The 13262-nt window shown below is 65.1% G+C and overlaps 2 protein-coding genes across 2 annotated transcripts; one reads left to right on the top strand and one right to left on the bottom strand.

Annotated features, from left to right (window-relative positions):
- Window positions 1-359: 359 nt before the first annotated feature.
- Window positions 360-4693, bottom strand: BTBD17 (BTB domain containing 17). Its single transcript, XM_030506408.1, has 3 exons — window positions 4451-4693; window positions 2958-3234; window positions 360-2261 (listed from the first exon to the last, which is right to left on the bottom strand). The coding sequence occupies exons 1-3, from the start codon at window positions 4614-4616 to the stop codon at window positions 1181-1183; spliced, it is 1524 nt and encodes a 507-aa protein (XP_030362268.1). The 5' UTR covers window positions 4617-4693; the 3' UTR covers window positions 360-1180.
- A 2133-nt stretch (window positions 4694-6826) lies between these two features.
- Window positions 6827-10239, top strand: GPR142 (G protein-coupled receptor 142). The gene is made up of 3 exons (XM_030506409.1): window positions 6827-6967; window positions 8292-8447; window positions 9192-10239. Exons 2-3 carry the CDS (start codon window positions 8312-8314, stop codon window positions 10058-10060), a joined length of 1005 nt encoding a protein of 334 aa, XP_030362269.1. The 5' UTR covers window positions 6827-6967; window positions 8292-8311; the 3' UTR covers window positions 10061-10239.
- Window positions 10240-13262: the final 3023 nt, after the last annotated feature.

The raw sequence follows: 13262 nt of genomic DNA on the forward strand, positions 1-13262 counted from the left end.
TCCAGCTGGGGGCAATGGGCAGGGAGCAGGGATGGGAACCAGCTCTCCCCATGCTAAACCCAGCCCGAGGCAGGGACCAAAGTCCACAAGGAGGGAACCTGCTGGAGCCATGCAGCACCTCCAGGAGGCCCCCATGGGTGCTCAGCACCTGGAGGATGCAGCCATCCACACTGCACCACCTGGTACCGATGGGAGCACTTGGGTGCAGGGTGTCTGGACGGGTGTTTGTCCTTCTGAGGGGCTACATTAGAAGGAGACATGCTGAGATGGGGAGTGGTGTGAGTGCTGTGCACAGCCCAATGCGCCCCTGCATGGAGATGAGGACAGTGAACCCCCAAAGATGTCCCCACATGCCCCACAATTGTTTTCTTCTTTTATTAGGCAGGGATGGAGGTGCTCGGGCGGGGGGGGCATCCAGACCACCCACCCCAGCCTGGGCACGCACCCAGCTCACGGCTGAGCACAGGGTGCTGCTGCCGGGTACCCAGAACAACAGTCAGAGCCAGCGCCATGGCTTCACTAGCAGGCATGGAGGGACCCAGTGCCACAGGGGTGGCATCACAGGAAGCTCAGGCTGTCCCTGTCCCCATCCTCTCGCCTGTTGGGGTTTGTGAGCCAGGATGTGCCCATGGGCAGCATGTTTCACCTCCTGCATTGGCACTGGGGGGGTCCCAGTGTCATCATAGGATCATGGAATGGTTTGTGTTGGAAAGAACCCTAAAGCTCATTCAGCTCCAACCCCCTGCCACGGGCAGGGACACCTTCCACTAGAGCAGGTTGCTCCAAGCCCCTGTGTCCAACCTGGCCTTGAACACCGCCAGGGATGGGGCAGCCACAGCTTCTCTGGGCACCCTGTGCCAGCGCCTCAGCACCCTCACAGGGAAGAACTTCTGCCTAAAATCTAATCTAAATCTACCCTCTTTCAGCTTAAATCCATTCCCCCTTGTCCTGTCACTACAGGTCCTTGTAAAGTCTCTCTTCAGCCAGCTCCCCACGGGCACGCAGGGACAGTGATGGAGCAATGGGGATGGGATGTGGCATGGGGACAATTGGGGCGGGATGGGGAGTGGACAGCACAGCCCTGGGGTTCCCAGCACAGGGACCTCCATCTACCTAGAACCAAGCACAAGTCCTCCATGGGGCTGGGACCAGTCCAGCAGCGGGCTCCATCTCTGCCTCGTTACTTCTTCACCTTGATGAGGGAGTGGTAGACGGGCTTGATGATGATGTGGAGGTGCAGGGAGTTGTCGATGAGGTACTCGGAGGTGCGCTTCTGCAGGTCGGCGTGCACCAGGAAGTCGGGCGCCTCGTCGGAGCTCTGGTGGAAGCTGTACGCGTGTTTCACCAGGACGCGGCCCTGCTGCCGCACTCCCACCAGCACCGTCTTCTGGAAGCTCACGCCGGCGAAGTCGGGGCTGCTCATGGCCGGGGTGACCACGAGCCGGGGCCGCCCGTCCTCGATGCGCGCGGGCTGCACGGCGCCCGCCACCGCGTCCGAGTAGACGGGGCGCAGGCTGACGGGCAGCCAGCGCGGCGAGAACAGCACGTTCCACGTCACCCTCTTGCCGGCGTCGTGGCTGCTGGGTCCCAGCTGCGTCTGGAAGCTGGTGCTGCGGTCGTCCCGTGCCGGGTTGTTGATGACCCACTGGGAGCCCCAGCTGGGCGCGAGGTAGTTGCGGGGCAGGAACATGCTGCAGTTGACGTCGAAGTACTTGGCGAAGTGGAGCGGGGAGGCGGCGTGGAACTGGAAAGCCTGGAAGAGCAGGTCCTGCACCGCGCCGTAGTGCCGTGCCAGCACCGCCGACTGCGCCTGCAGCCGGAAGAGCTGGCTGGGGGGTATCATGGGGTACCGGATGGCGCGCAGCACCCGCTCGGCCACGGCAGCCTCGGGCTGCCGCCGGCTCAGCCAGCCCTCCACGGCGGTGTAGAGCTCCAGCTCACTGTGCAGCACCAGGTCGGAGCGCTCCAGCAGCAGCAGCAGCAGCTCCACGCTCACCGAGCCCCACTCGGCGCTGCTCAGCACGGCCGAGAGGTTCCAGGCCAGGAACTGGAGGCAGCTCTCCTGCAGCGCCACGTCCCCGACGCGCACGGCGTAGTGGTACCAGCCCACCACGTGCCCCTGGCTCGACTCGCTGGCCAAGTGGGTCTTCATGTAGTCGGCCACGCCGCGCTGCAGCCCCCAGACCCGGTACTTGCTGGCCAGCTGGTGCATGGGGATGGCTTGGTGCAGCAGGATGGAGACCCCCCCGCAGTACAGGTACCTGGGGCAGAGCGTGGGCACATGATGCTGGTGCCCCCCAATCCCCTTCCCAGCCCAAACACAGGCTCCATCAGCCCACAGGAACATCTCCCCTCCTGGGATGCATCTCTGCAGGTGCCCCTATTTCGTAAGGTTCCCATGGTCCCCATGGGAGCATCCTCCCTCCATGGCCATGTCCCTCCAGGCGTCCTTTCTGTTTGGTCCCTATGGTTGCCAGGGAGCATCCTCCTTCTTGTCTGCATCCCTGTTGGTAACCCCATCCCATGGAAATATCCCTCTTCCTTAGCCACATCCCTCCAGGCATCCCATCCTTTGGGGTCCCAAGGGAGCATCCTCCTTCTTTGGCTGTATTCTCCTGGGTACCCCATCCTTTTGGGTCCCTATGTTCCCCGGGGAGCATCCTCCTTCTTTGTCTACATCTCCCTTGGTATCCCCATCCCATGGAGTTGCCCCAGGGGACCATCCTTAGTTGCATTCCTCCAGTCATCCTTCCCTTTGAGCCCCCGTGGTCCCCAGAGGAGCATCCTCCCTCCATTACTGCATCCCTCCCACTATGCCCATCGCACCGTGGTCCCCAAAGGAACATCTTCCCACTTTGACTGCATCCTTGTGGGCATCCCCATCCCGTGGGGTTCCCGCGGTCCCCATTGGAGCTGCATCCCTCCCGATGTCCCCATCCCACGGGATCCCCCGGTACCTGATGAACTTCTCGAAGAGCGCGGCGGTCTCGGGCGGCTCGTGCAGGGTGAGGACGCTCTGGTTGCGCAGGAGGCTCTCGAAGACCTCGCTCTGGAGGCCGAGCAGGAGCTGGTGCGTGTGGAAGACCTTGGCCTCGTCGGAGGCCGCCGTGCGCACCCGCAGCACCGAGTCGCTGCTGTTGCTGTTGTGCAGCAGCTCCTGCAGCCGCTGCAGCAGCGTCAGCGAGTGGTTGATGGTGGCGGCCGTGGCCTCGCCGCTCAGGTCGGCTTTTTGGGCTGGGGGGAGATGGGACCGTCCCAGCGCTGCACCCCGGGAACTGGGCACAGCAGAGCGGGGCACACTTGTGGGGTGATGTGTGGTTAATGGGGTGCTGGGGAAGCCTGGCTCTGTGCTCATCCTCCCCCCTGCACCCCAGTGCCGAAGGGCTGGCTGGTGCCCGGGGGGTGTGGGGAGGACAAAGGGGACATGGGGATATTTGTGTCCTCGGGAGCCAAAAAACTGCTTTTCTGCAGCAAAAGGGGTGAGACCACCATGTCCCAGGCTGGGACATGCTGGGAAATGGCCCTGTGCCGGGCAGCACTGGCTCACAGCCCGGTCTGCCTGCCCCTATCCCAGCCCTGCTGCAGCAGAGCGAGCCCTGGGCATCACCCCCAAACCCTGCATCCCTGACTGACCCATGGGGCACCCGAGAGCCCCTGGGTGGGGGGAGCCTGGCACCCACTGCCCCTGCACCCAGGGATGGGGTCCCTGTGGTCTGAGCTGCCTGGGGACCCCGGCTGCCCCAGTGTCACTGTGGGTCTGTGCTCGGTGCCATCCCTGTCTCCTCGCTGATGCTGTGAACCAGCATCTCCTTCCCAGCCCAGTTTCACTTCCATACTCCTGACCGTCCCCCCATGTCCATGTCCCTCCAGTGCTGGGCTTCCAGCAGGGACTGGAGAGGGATGGGGAATGTGAGACAGGGGTCTCTGTGCTCCTGCGGGCACAGGGAGCCTCTTCCCTCCTCTCCTCCTCTCCCTCCTGCCCAGCACAGCTCCCACCCGCTGCCCAGAGCATCCTTCCTCCAGGGTGAATTTGGCTCCATCTCTCTCAAATCCCGTCTTGGTCCCAGTGAGCTGTCGGATCACCCTTCCCAGTGCCGGCTTAAGCCCAGCTGAGCAGGGATGGAGATGAGGATGAGAATGAAGATGAGGATGAGGAGCCCTTCGCCCTGTGGTGCTGGACATCGCTGCCCGCAGCATCCAGCTTTCCATGGGCAGTGGCGAGCACAGCCCGGCTCTAACCACCAGCACCTCCCTGGCACCATGAGGCACAGCACATCCATGAGCTACATCCATCCCTCCCGAGACTGGGAGAGCCCATGCTCAGCCTCCCATGGGCATCACCGGACACCCACCGGACCGCGGCCAAACCTCACCCCAGCACCCATTGACGGCAGCAGGACCCACGGCACAGGGGTCCCTCCACGCCTCCCCCCAGCAGGGCCACCCTTACCCGCTTGCACGGTGAGGAGGAGGAGGAGGAAGGCAGCGGCGCAGCCCCAGCGGCGGGCGGGCCGGGTGCCCGTCAGCCTGGCCATGGCTTCGCAAGCGCATCTGCCGGGGCTCGGCGCGGCACCGGCACACGCCGGGCGCTTATGTAGGCTACGAGCCCGCCACATCGATTGGTGGAAACTGGGACCGGCCGTTTCCAAGGGAACCACATCCAGCCCCCATCCATCCCACCCTGAGCCCGGACCCCAGCCCCGCACCCCGGGGTGCTGTGATGGGGAGCCCCGGCACACCGTGGGGGCAAATCCATTCACCACAGCCCTGTGCGGTGCCGGAGCCCCACGCATGGCCGCAGCCCTTTGTGTGGCTGGGATGCATCAGTGGGGTCTTTGCATTCAGGGCACAGCTCTTTGTGGCCTCCCCGCTCCCCCCCAGCTCATGGGTATTCATGCAGGCAGCAGCCCATCACCATGGCATCCGGGCTGCCGGCAGGAACCGCCTGCCCTTTTCCCAGCCTTTGCAGCCAAGAGGCTGCCTGCGCCGTGCGAGTGCCCAGTCCTGGCCTCCGCTGGCTCCTTGCCTGCCCCGACACCTCTTGGGGGGCTTTGAGGTGGGAGCAGGGAGCCTGCACCCCACTTCTGAGTGTGGACCCAGTGACAACATGGGGTGGGAGCCGGGACCCCCAGACGTGATGAAGGCAGGGGACAGACCCCACAGATGGAGGCTTGCAGGGACACGGCAGCTCCTCACCCACCACTGGAGCCCCCCATGAAGGTATCGGGGGGCTGCCAGGCCGGGCAGGAGCCCCACAGCTTCATGCTCCCCAGGCAGGAGCTGCCGGCACCGCTGCACAAGGTCACTTTGGGGCGCAGCAGGACCCCGCCTGGGTCCCCCCCTCCTGGGGAGATGCTGTGACCTTCAGCGCACAGCAATGCCGGTGCCACGCAGGGGGATGTTCACCATTCCCGGTTATCGAGTATCTGCCCGGGCTGACGGGGTTAGCACTGGTGCCTGTGGTACGGCAGCTTTGTGTTCAGCTGCCGGGCGAGGAGGTGACGGCACGGGGTGGCCGGGGTCCGTGTCACACCCTGCTCCCTCCTCAGGACCTGGGGGGGACACCATGCCACAGCCACCGCTGCCAGCACCAGCACCCCACAGCCGGTGGGATGGGGATCGAGTGGTTCCTGGGGTGAAGGTGATCATAGGTGCATGCAGTGGGGTAGGACAGGCAGGGGGGCTCCAGCAGAGCGGGGGATGCTCAGCCCATCTGCCCCTTTGCGTCAGCTTGCCTGGCCCTGGCCCGGGGCTGCCCGGTGCCACCGCTGTGGCCAGGGCTGCTTTGGTGCCAGCGAGGGCTTCTGAGGACACGTTTGCTTTGGGCTCATGTGGGAGCAGAGATGGGGCTGAGGAGCCTCATCCCGAGCACAGCCATGGCCCGGGGGGGTGAGCAAAGGGATGTGGCTTAGATGGGGTCTCCAGATGTTGAGCATGGGCAGATGTTGCTGTAGCTCCCGGGGGTGGGGATCATCCATCTGGCCCTGATCCAGGGATGGAGGGGCTGAGGATGAGCCACCCCTTGTGCCATGCTCCAATGGGGCAGGGGACCCCCAAGAGCACGGTGCAGGCAGAGCCCAGAGCCCAGGGCAGCATTCCTGCCTCACGGTGAGGCGCAGGGGGACAAGGGGCCCCCGCTGCGGCACAGCTGGTTAATGGCTCACCACATCCACCGATGCCTCATTTAACCCCCCGCCTGCAAAACAACAGCTTGTGCCCGGTGAGCCGCGGCGTGATGCCAGCACGGGCTGCACCACACAGCCCAGGGACCCTCGTGTGCCCCATGGCTGGCCATGGGGCATGGGGGGAACGTGGGGGACTATGGGGCTGGTGTTGGAGCTCACCAGGGGACAGGGCATCCCTCCACTCCCGTGCTGCTGGGGAAAGTGAGGCACGGGCAGGCTTTGCCCCCAGTTTGGGCTATCAGTGGGCACCCAGGCACAGACAGAGCAAAGCCTGGAGGGGACACACATGTGCACACACGCATGTACACATGTGCACACTCACATGTGCACACACACTCCTGGATCCTCAGAGGTGGCCACAGACCCTGGGTGTGACACAGGCCTTTGGGGGTCCCAAGCTGTCCCCAAGCGCCTGGACCACTGTCCCTATTGCCCTGGGTAGAGGGACAAGCTCTGTCACGGTCACTCGGGGCTGGTGCAGCTTTCCCAGGTGACCCCATCCCTGGCTCCCATGGAAGCAGCGAGGCTCGGGGACGTCACCATGCCTTGCTAGCCCAGCCCGTGGCTCTGCCCACGCCGCTCTCCCTCCGCCCCGCGTCCCTTGAGCCCCGGGAGGCTGTGCCATGTGCCCACGGTGCGGGAGAGGACACGGACACCAACAGGGACACAGCCACTGGGGAGGACACGGACTCCAGCAGGGACAGGGACAGGGACACCGGTGGCTCTCCGGGCCCAGGGAAGGTGGCACCTCACACCCAGCCGGTGGCACAGGGGCCACCGAGGTGAGACCCCATCTCCTGCAGGGGTTGGGGAGAGGGACCCGGGCAGGGGAGGACAAAAGGGGACCAGACTGGGGGCAGACCCCCCAGCAGAGCAAATGGGACCAGGGCTGGGAGAGGGTTAACGCACTCCTGCCTCAGCTGCAGCTGATCGATGCCCCAGTTCCCTGGGGGATCTAAGGGGGCTGGACTTGCCGCTGCTCATGAACCAGATCTAATTTGCCTTAATTGGCAGCCCCCTGCATACCCCCCTCCCTTCCTATGCCACCCAGCCTGGGCTCACTCTAGCTCCATCCTGGTCGGGTGCAGAGGCCAAAGCCCCCCCGGACCCCAGAGCTGGAGAGGGGGGAGACCCTCACCCCACACACCCCCCCGAGGGCACTGCTGCGGGGACAGATCTATCCCTGGGGGGGCCAAAACGGGAGAACAGGTTGTGGGAAAGGTGCCCCCCCCGCGGCCCCGGAGCTGTCGGGGGTCAGCGGTGAGTGGGTCTGGGGCAGTTTGGGGTCCCTGTGGGGCCAGGGGCGGGCTGGGACCGGAGCTGTGCCCAGGACCCCCACACTGGGCTCAGGACCCCCGCTGCACCCCGGCACTGGGGCCCGGGGGTCGCCGTACCCCGCGGGAGATGCGGATTCTTTTGGAAAGGGGGATTCTGACCAATCAGAGCGCAGCGCTCAGATTTGGTTTCCCCATTCACGGAAGACGCCTCTCTGATTGGGTGAAGCCTGATCCCCTCTAACCAATAGGAGCGCGGAGTTCGGGACGCCTGGATTATGAATGGTGGGGCGCAGAATGGGACCGATCCGGGAGCGGGGTTCGGGCAGGGGGACAGGGGAACGGGCAGAGGTACAGGCAGGGACAGGGGTACAGGCAGGAGTACGGCCACGGCCTCATGCGGGCCTGCCTGGGGAGCTGGCAAAGGACTCAGCAGCCTGGAGATGGCCAAGACCCTTGGCACCCCTGGCAACCCCCCTTGCACCCCTGGGTGCTCCCCACGATCCCCGGTATCCATCTAAGAACATGGTGTTTTAATCTGTTTTTCTTCAAGGTGATAAACAGGGTCAGGGGGATAACCAAGGAGAATCTTCAGGAGCAGAGGCCATCCTCTGGGGATGGGGACTGTCACCATGGTGTCCTTATGGAGGCTGGACCCCGGGTCCCTTGCCCTGCAGCATCCATGGATGTGCTATCATGGGCAGACATGGGGGCAGACCTGGGGCAACTGCACCCATGGGAGCCAAGCCCCCCACGCCACATCCCAGCTGAGCCCCCACCCAGGTGCCACCAGGGCCCTCAGCCCCCTGATGTTCCCTGCCTCCCCTTGCAGCTGGTCCATGGTGGAAGGCGATGTTCCCGGTGCCCAACAGCACAGCAGAGGTGTGGACTACTGAGGCAGCATGGCTGGAGCTGGAGCGGTCACCCTGCATGGTCGGCGTCATCCCCATCGTGTATTACAGCGTCCTGCTGGGGCTGGGGCTGCCAGGTGAGGGGCTGGGGGGCTGAGCCCCTGCAAGAGGTGCTGAGCTGCACATCTTCAGCCCAGCCCATGCCCTCGGCCCCCATCCCAGCCCTGGGGTTTTGGGGATGGAGAGGGTCCACAGCCCCAGCTGCGGAGCCCGGCTGGAAAGCCCAGCCCTGGGGCAGGAGCCGCAGCAGCAGCAGGGACAGATGGTATTTGTGTTGCTTGGGCTGCCACATGGATGAGATTAATCAGCTCAGTAAATCCCCAATGCAGCGTGATATTTATAGCTCCGCACCCCAGCTGGGGCCTGGGGCTGCTCGCCCTGCAGCCCTGGGAGAGCCCAGGCACCCCTGGGGTCCTGGGTGCTGCAGGGGGACCGTGAGCACCCGGGTTTCATAGAATCACAACATGGTTTGGGTGGGAAGGGACATTAAAGCTCCTCCAGCTCCAACCCCCTGCCACGGGCAGGGACACCTTCCACTAGAGCAGGTTGCTCCAAGCCCCTGTGTCCAACCTGGCCTTGAACACTGCCAGGGATGGGGCAGCCACAGCTTCTCTGGGCACCCTGTGCCAGCGCCTCAGCACCCTCACAGGGAAGAGCTTCTGCCTCAGAGCTCAGCTCAATCTCCCCTCTGGCAGGTTAAAGCCATTCCCCTTGTCCTGCCCCTTGCAAGAAGCCCCTCTCCAGCTTTCTTGTAGGCTCACCACACGTTGCTCCCTTCCACACACCTTTCTCACCACCACACATCACTCCCCTCCCTCCAGTGAACATCCTGACCGCCGTGGCCATGTTCCGCCTGGCCAGAAGGACCAAGAAGTCATCATACTGGTACCTGCTGGCCCTGACCACCTCCGACATCCTCAGCCAGGTCTTCATCATCTTTGTGGGCTTCATCCTGCAGACAGCCATCCTGGCGCGGGCTGTGCCCAGCGCCTTCATCCACACCATCAATGTCCTAGAGTTCACGGCCAACCACGCTTCCACATGGGTCACGGTCCTGCTGTCCCTGGACCGCTATGTGGCCCTCTGCCACCCGCTGCGGTACCGCACCATCTCCTACCCACAGCGCACCCGCAAGATCATCGCGGCCGTCTTTGCTGTGGCCCTGGCCACGGGCATCCCCTTCTACTGGTGGCTGGACATGTGGCGTGATGCCGACCCCCCCACCACCCTGGACATGGCGCTCAAGTGGGTGCACTGCATCACCACCTACTTCTTGCCCTCTAGCATCTTCCTGGCCACCAATTCCGTCATCATCTGCAAGCTGAAGCAGCGGAGGCGCTCGGGGGGTGGCCAGCCCCACACGAGCAAGACCACAGCCCTCCTCCTGGCCGAAACCACCGTCTTCATCGTGCTCTGGGCTCCCCGGACCATCGTCATGATCTGCCACCTCTACGTGGCCTCGGTCAAGAGGGACTGGCGCGTGCACTTGGCCTTGGACATCGCCAACATGGTGGCCATGCTCAACACCGCCCTCAACTTCTTCCTCTACTGCTTTGTGAGCCAGACCTTCCGCCGCGCGGTGGGCGAGGTGCTCCGGGCCCACATCCGGCACGGCTGCCGGCACGGCAGCGCCCGCTTCCCGCAGCCAGCCCTCAAACCGCTGCAGGCGGCGGCTGGCACAGCCCTCTGAGCCGTGCATCACACCGGGACCTGGGGAGACCCTGCCCCAGGGATGCTGCCCCTTGTCCTCCATCCCGGGGAACCCAGCGGGCATGGCTGCCTCGTGGTGAGGGGTGATGGGTGCAGGTGAGCTGCTCCAGCCCTGCTGAGGGTGCGGTGCTGGTGGGATGGTCCTTCCTCCATAAACTGCCGTGCTGAGACCAAAGCTCTGCCTGGGTCTGGCTCCCTGTGAGCAGCCGGGATGGGGTGCCCCTGCACCAGCACCCACCCCCAGGCACAAGGTCCCAGCCCGCCCCAGTGCTCCGGAGCATCCGCAGGGTGCAGCATTCCCAGCTGCAGGAGCTGGCACACGGTAAGATCCCAGCTCCAGGCTCTGCATGGCTGCAGCCCCCGGGAGCACCCAGCGCAGGGGTGCAGCATCTCCCACCGGCTGCAAAGGAGGGCTCTCAGGGTGCTGCCCTGCATCGAGCGCACCCAGCACCAGAGCTACCCTCCCAGTTACACCGGTGCCAAGCTGGCGTGATGCTGTGCGAGCGGCTGTGCCAGCCTGTCCCCAGCTGCCACCAGAGGGCAGGGATGGGTCGCCCTGAGGAGCTGGCACCCCCCAGCCCCCAGTCCTTAGCATAATCCCCCCAAAAATAGCTACCTTTCCACTCGAATTCCCAAGAGACCGGGCAGGACAGCACCCAGGTGGTGCAGGGGCCCAAGCAGAGCATGGAGACCCAACTTGCCCACCCTGCTGAGCCTTGGCCGTGCCCAGCATTGGGGTAGGATGGGGTGCAGCATTTGCCCCCAGTGTGAATGTGGGGTGAGCCACAAGCTTTACTGTGGGGCTGACCCACAGCAGCACCCCACACCCGCCATGCACCCGGAGCCCCACAGCCAGATGGGTGCCCTGCATGGGCAGACCCCACTGACGATGCTGCCTTATGCCAGGCAGGGTCTGGCTCTGCCGGTGCTCCCGGTGACAGGGTTAAACCCAGACCTGGCGGCGCGGGTGGTACCTGGGAGGTGCTCGCTCCATTAATTCTGGCACTTGAGGAGAGCAGGATCGGGAAGGGATTAGTTATTAACCCAGCCAGCGCCTCCCACCCAGCGGACACCCCTCGCGGGGGCTTCCAGCACTGAATCCCCCCCTGGAGCCCTTCACCGGGGCTGGAGGGGCCACCTCGGCTGGCAAAGGCAGCGCTTGGCAGGAGCTCCAGCCGCGCTCGCGCCCGCCGCCGGCCCCCCCTCGCCAACCGGTGCTTATTTACTTGGAGAGGGAGGTGGAAATGTGCTGACCGCGTCCGCCGAGGGGCTCCGGGCTGGACGCAGCCGGCTCGGGTGGAAAACAGCTCCTCAGCCTTGGTGTGAGCGGCACGGAGGCAGCCAGAGTCCCGCTGGACACACGTACGGCTCCGGCCTTCCCGACACGAGCCCGAGCTCGGTTGGCCGTGCCACTGTGCCACCGTACCAGCCACAGCAGCCTTGCAGCTCCATAGGAAAGGTAAGCCTGGAAAAAATGCGCCCAGCGTGCCGATGTTTGTGGAGCGAGGCGGCAGGGAAAGCCTGGCCCTGGTCCCGGTGCTGTGCCGAGCCGCATCCCGGCACCTCACCGCGGCTGCTGTGCCAGAAGGACCAGCTCTGCCTGGTCCTGCCATGGGATCATGCTCCACAGCCCAGCCCGGGCACCAGGGAAGTGGGACCCGGCTCTGCCCTCGCCAAAAGGGCTGTGCCAGGCACCAGCCGCCCCGGCACGTGGCTGTAGGAGGGGACCGAGGGCAGCCAGTCCCTTGCTGCGCATGGTTGGTCCCTGCAAGGCAGCCAGTGCATGGTGGCATCGCACCCAACCTGTCCGGCAGCTGATGGGGTGTTTCTGTAGGACCTACAAAAACCCCAGGGGTGTGCGGCCAGGGCTGGAAAGCAAGGAAGGTCCCCATGGGAAGCAGGAAGGAAACCACTTGCTATGAGGGGAATACGAGGGCGAAAGTAGCCATAGGGCAGCCTCGGTGGGATGGACGCCTGCCAGTGTCTCCATGGCCGGTGCCGGGGGTCGCGGGGGGCTCGTGCTGAGTCAGCAGCCGGGAAACCCGCGCGGCGGCAGGAAGCGGAGGCAGGAAGCCGCGTGCGCCGCGGCCTCCGCAGCCCCGGGGCAGGGCAGCCAGGCCCGGCGGGTCTGAACCGGCTCCGTGGGGAAACTGAGGCACGAGAGAGGCCACTGCCGAGCTCCTGCACCCGCACCACCCCTGTGAGAGCACACACACGGGCACGTGCCCCGGCAGGGAGGGATGATCCTGCCCCAGACACTATCCTGATGCTCTTTGGGAAGACAAAGGGCCGTGGCTGCAGCACCCAAGGGACGGCAGCAGTGGGTGCAGCACCCAGCCCAGACACGCTCCGGCCCTCGTGCTGTGGGTGCTGCCAGCTCCGGCTCTGCCTCCCTTTCTCCTGGGATTGTTTTCATCCCAGCCCGGGCTGGGGGAGGACCCGCCGGAGGCACGTTGAACTTTCGTCTGCATCCTTCACCCTCTTGCTTCACCCTCCCAAAATAGCAGCGCCTGCCTCCTGGAAGCCTCCCCCAGGGCGCCCCGTGTCTCCTGGGGCTTTTCCCTGTCCCTGAGCCCCAGGGATGGGGTGACTGGGGGGTGCCCATACCCAGCTCCATGGTGCACGGACACCCTCACCGGGACAGGGACCACCAGGCACCATTGGCTCCCCCAAGCCGGGGCTGCCCTGGACCCCAGCCCATTGCAGGAAGGGTTTTTCTGGGGCCCCGCTGCCCTGCCAAGGGCTCCGGCTTTATCCGTCAGCTGACATTCCTCCGGGAGGCCCCTCCGGGCCTGAGCCTCAGGCTTTCCCGATGGGAGCACCGCAGTATATCCCTACTGGGGAGCCCTGCTCCCGGCTCCCACCCAGGAGCCCACCCGCGGGCTGGGTGCTGCTGGCCCAGCACCCAGAGGAGCTCAGTGCAAGGCCCCGTGTGGGTGATGCTGCCCCGGCACAGCCCCCCCCCCGCTCCCTCCCTTGTCCTTTGGGGGGTCTTTCACAGCGCGGCAGGGCCGGGCTGACCCAGCTCCTCCGGGCTGAGCCCCCACAGACTCATTCCACTGATGGCTCCGCTGCCGGCCCCCCCCGTCCAACACCCCCAATCCCGGGGTCTGGCCCCACTCCCCGCCGTGCCCCGCTGCGGGATCTCCGGTTCCTCCCGCCCGGTGCGGATGGGGCAGGTC

Source organism: Strigops habroptila, chromosome 14, assembly GCF_004027225.2.
Source record: "Strigops habroptila isolate Jane chromosome 14, bStrHab1.2.pri, whole genome shotgun sequence".
Lineage (NCBI taxonomy): Eukaryota > Metazoa > Chordata > Aves > Psittaciformes > Psittacidae > Strigops > Strigops habroptila.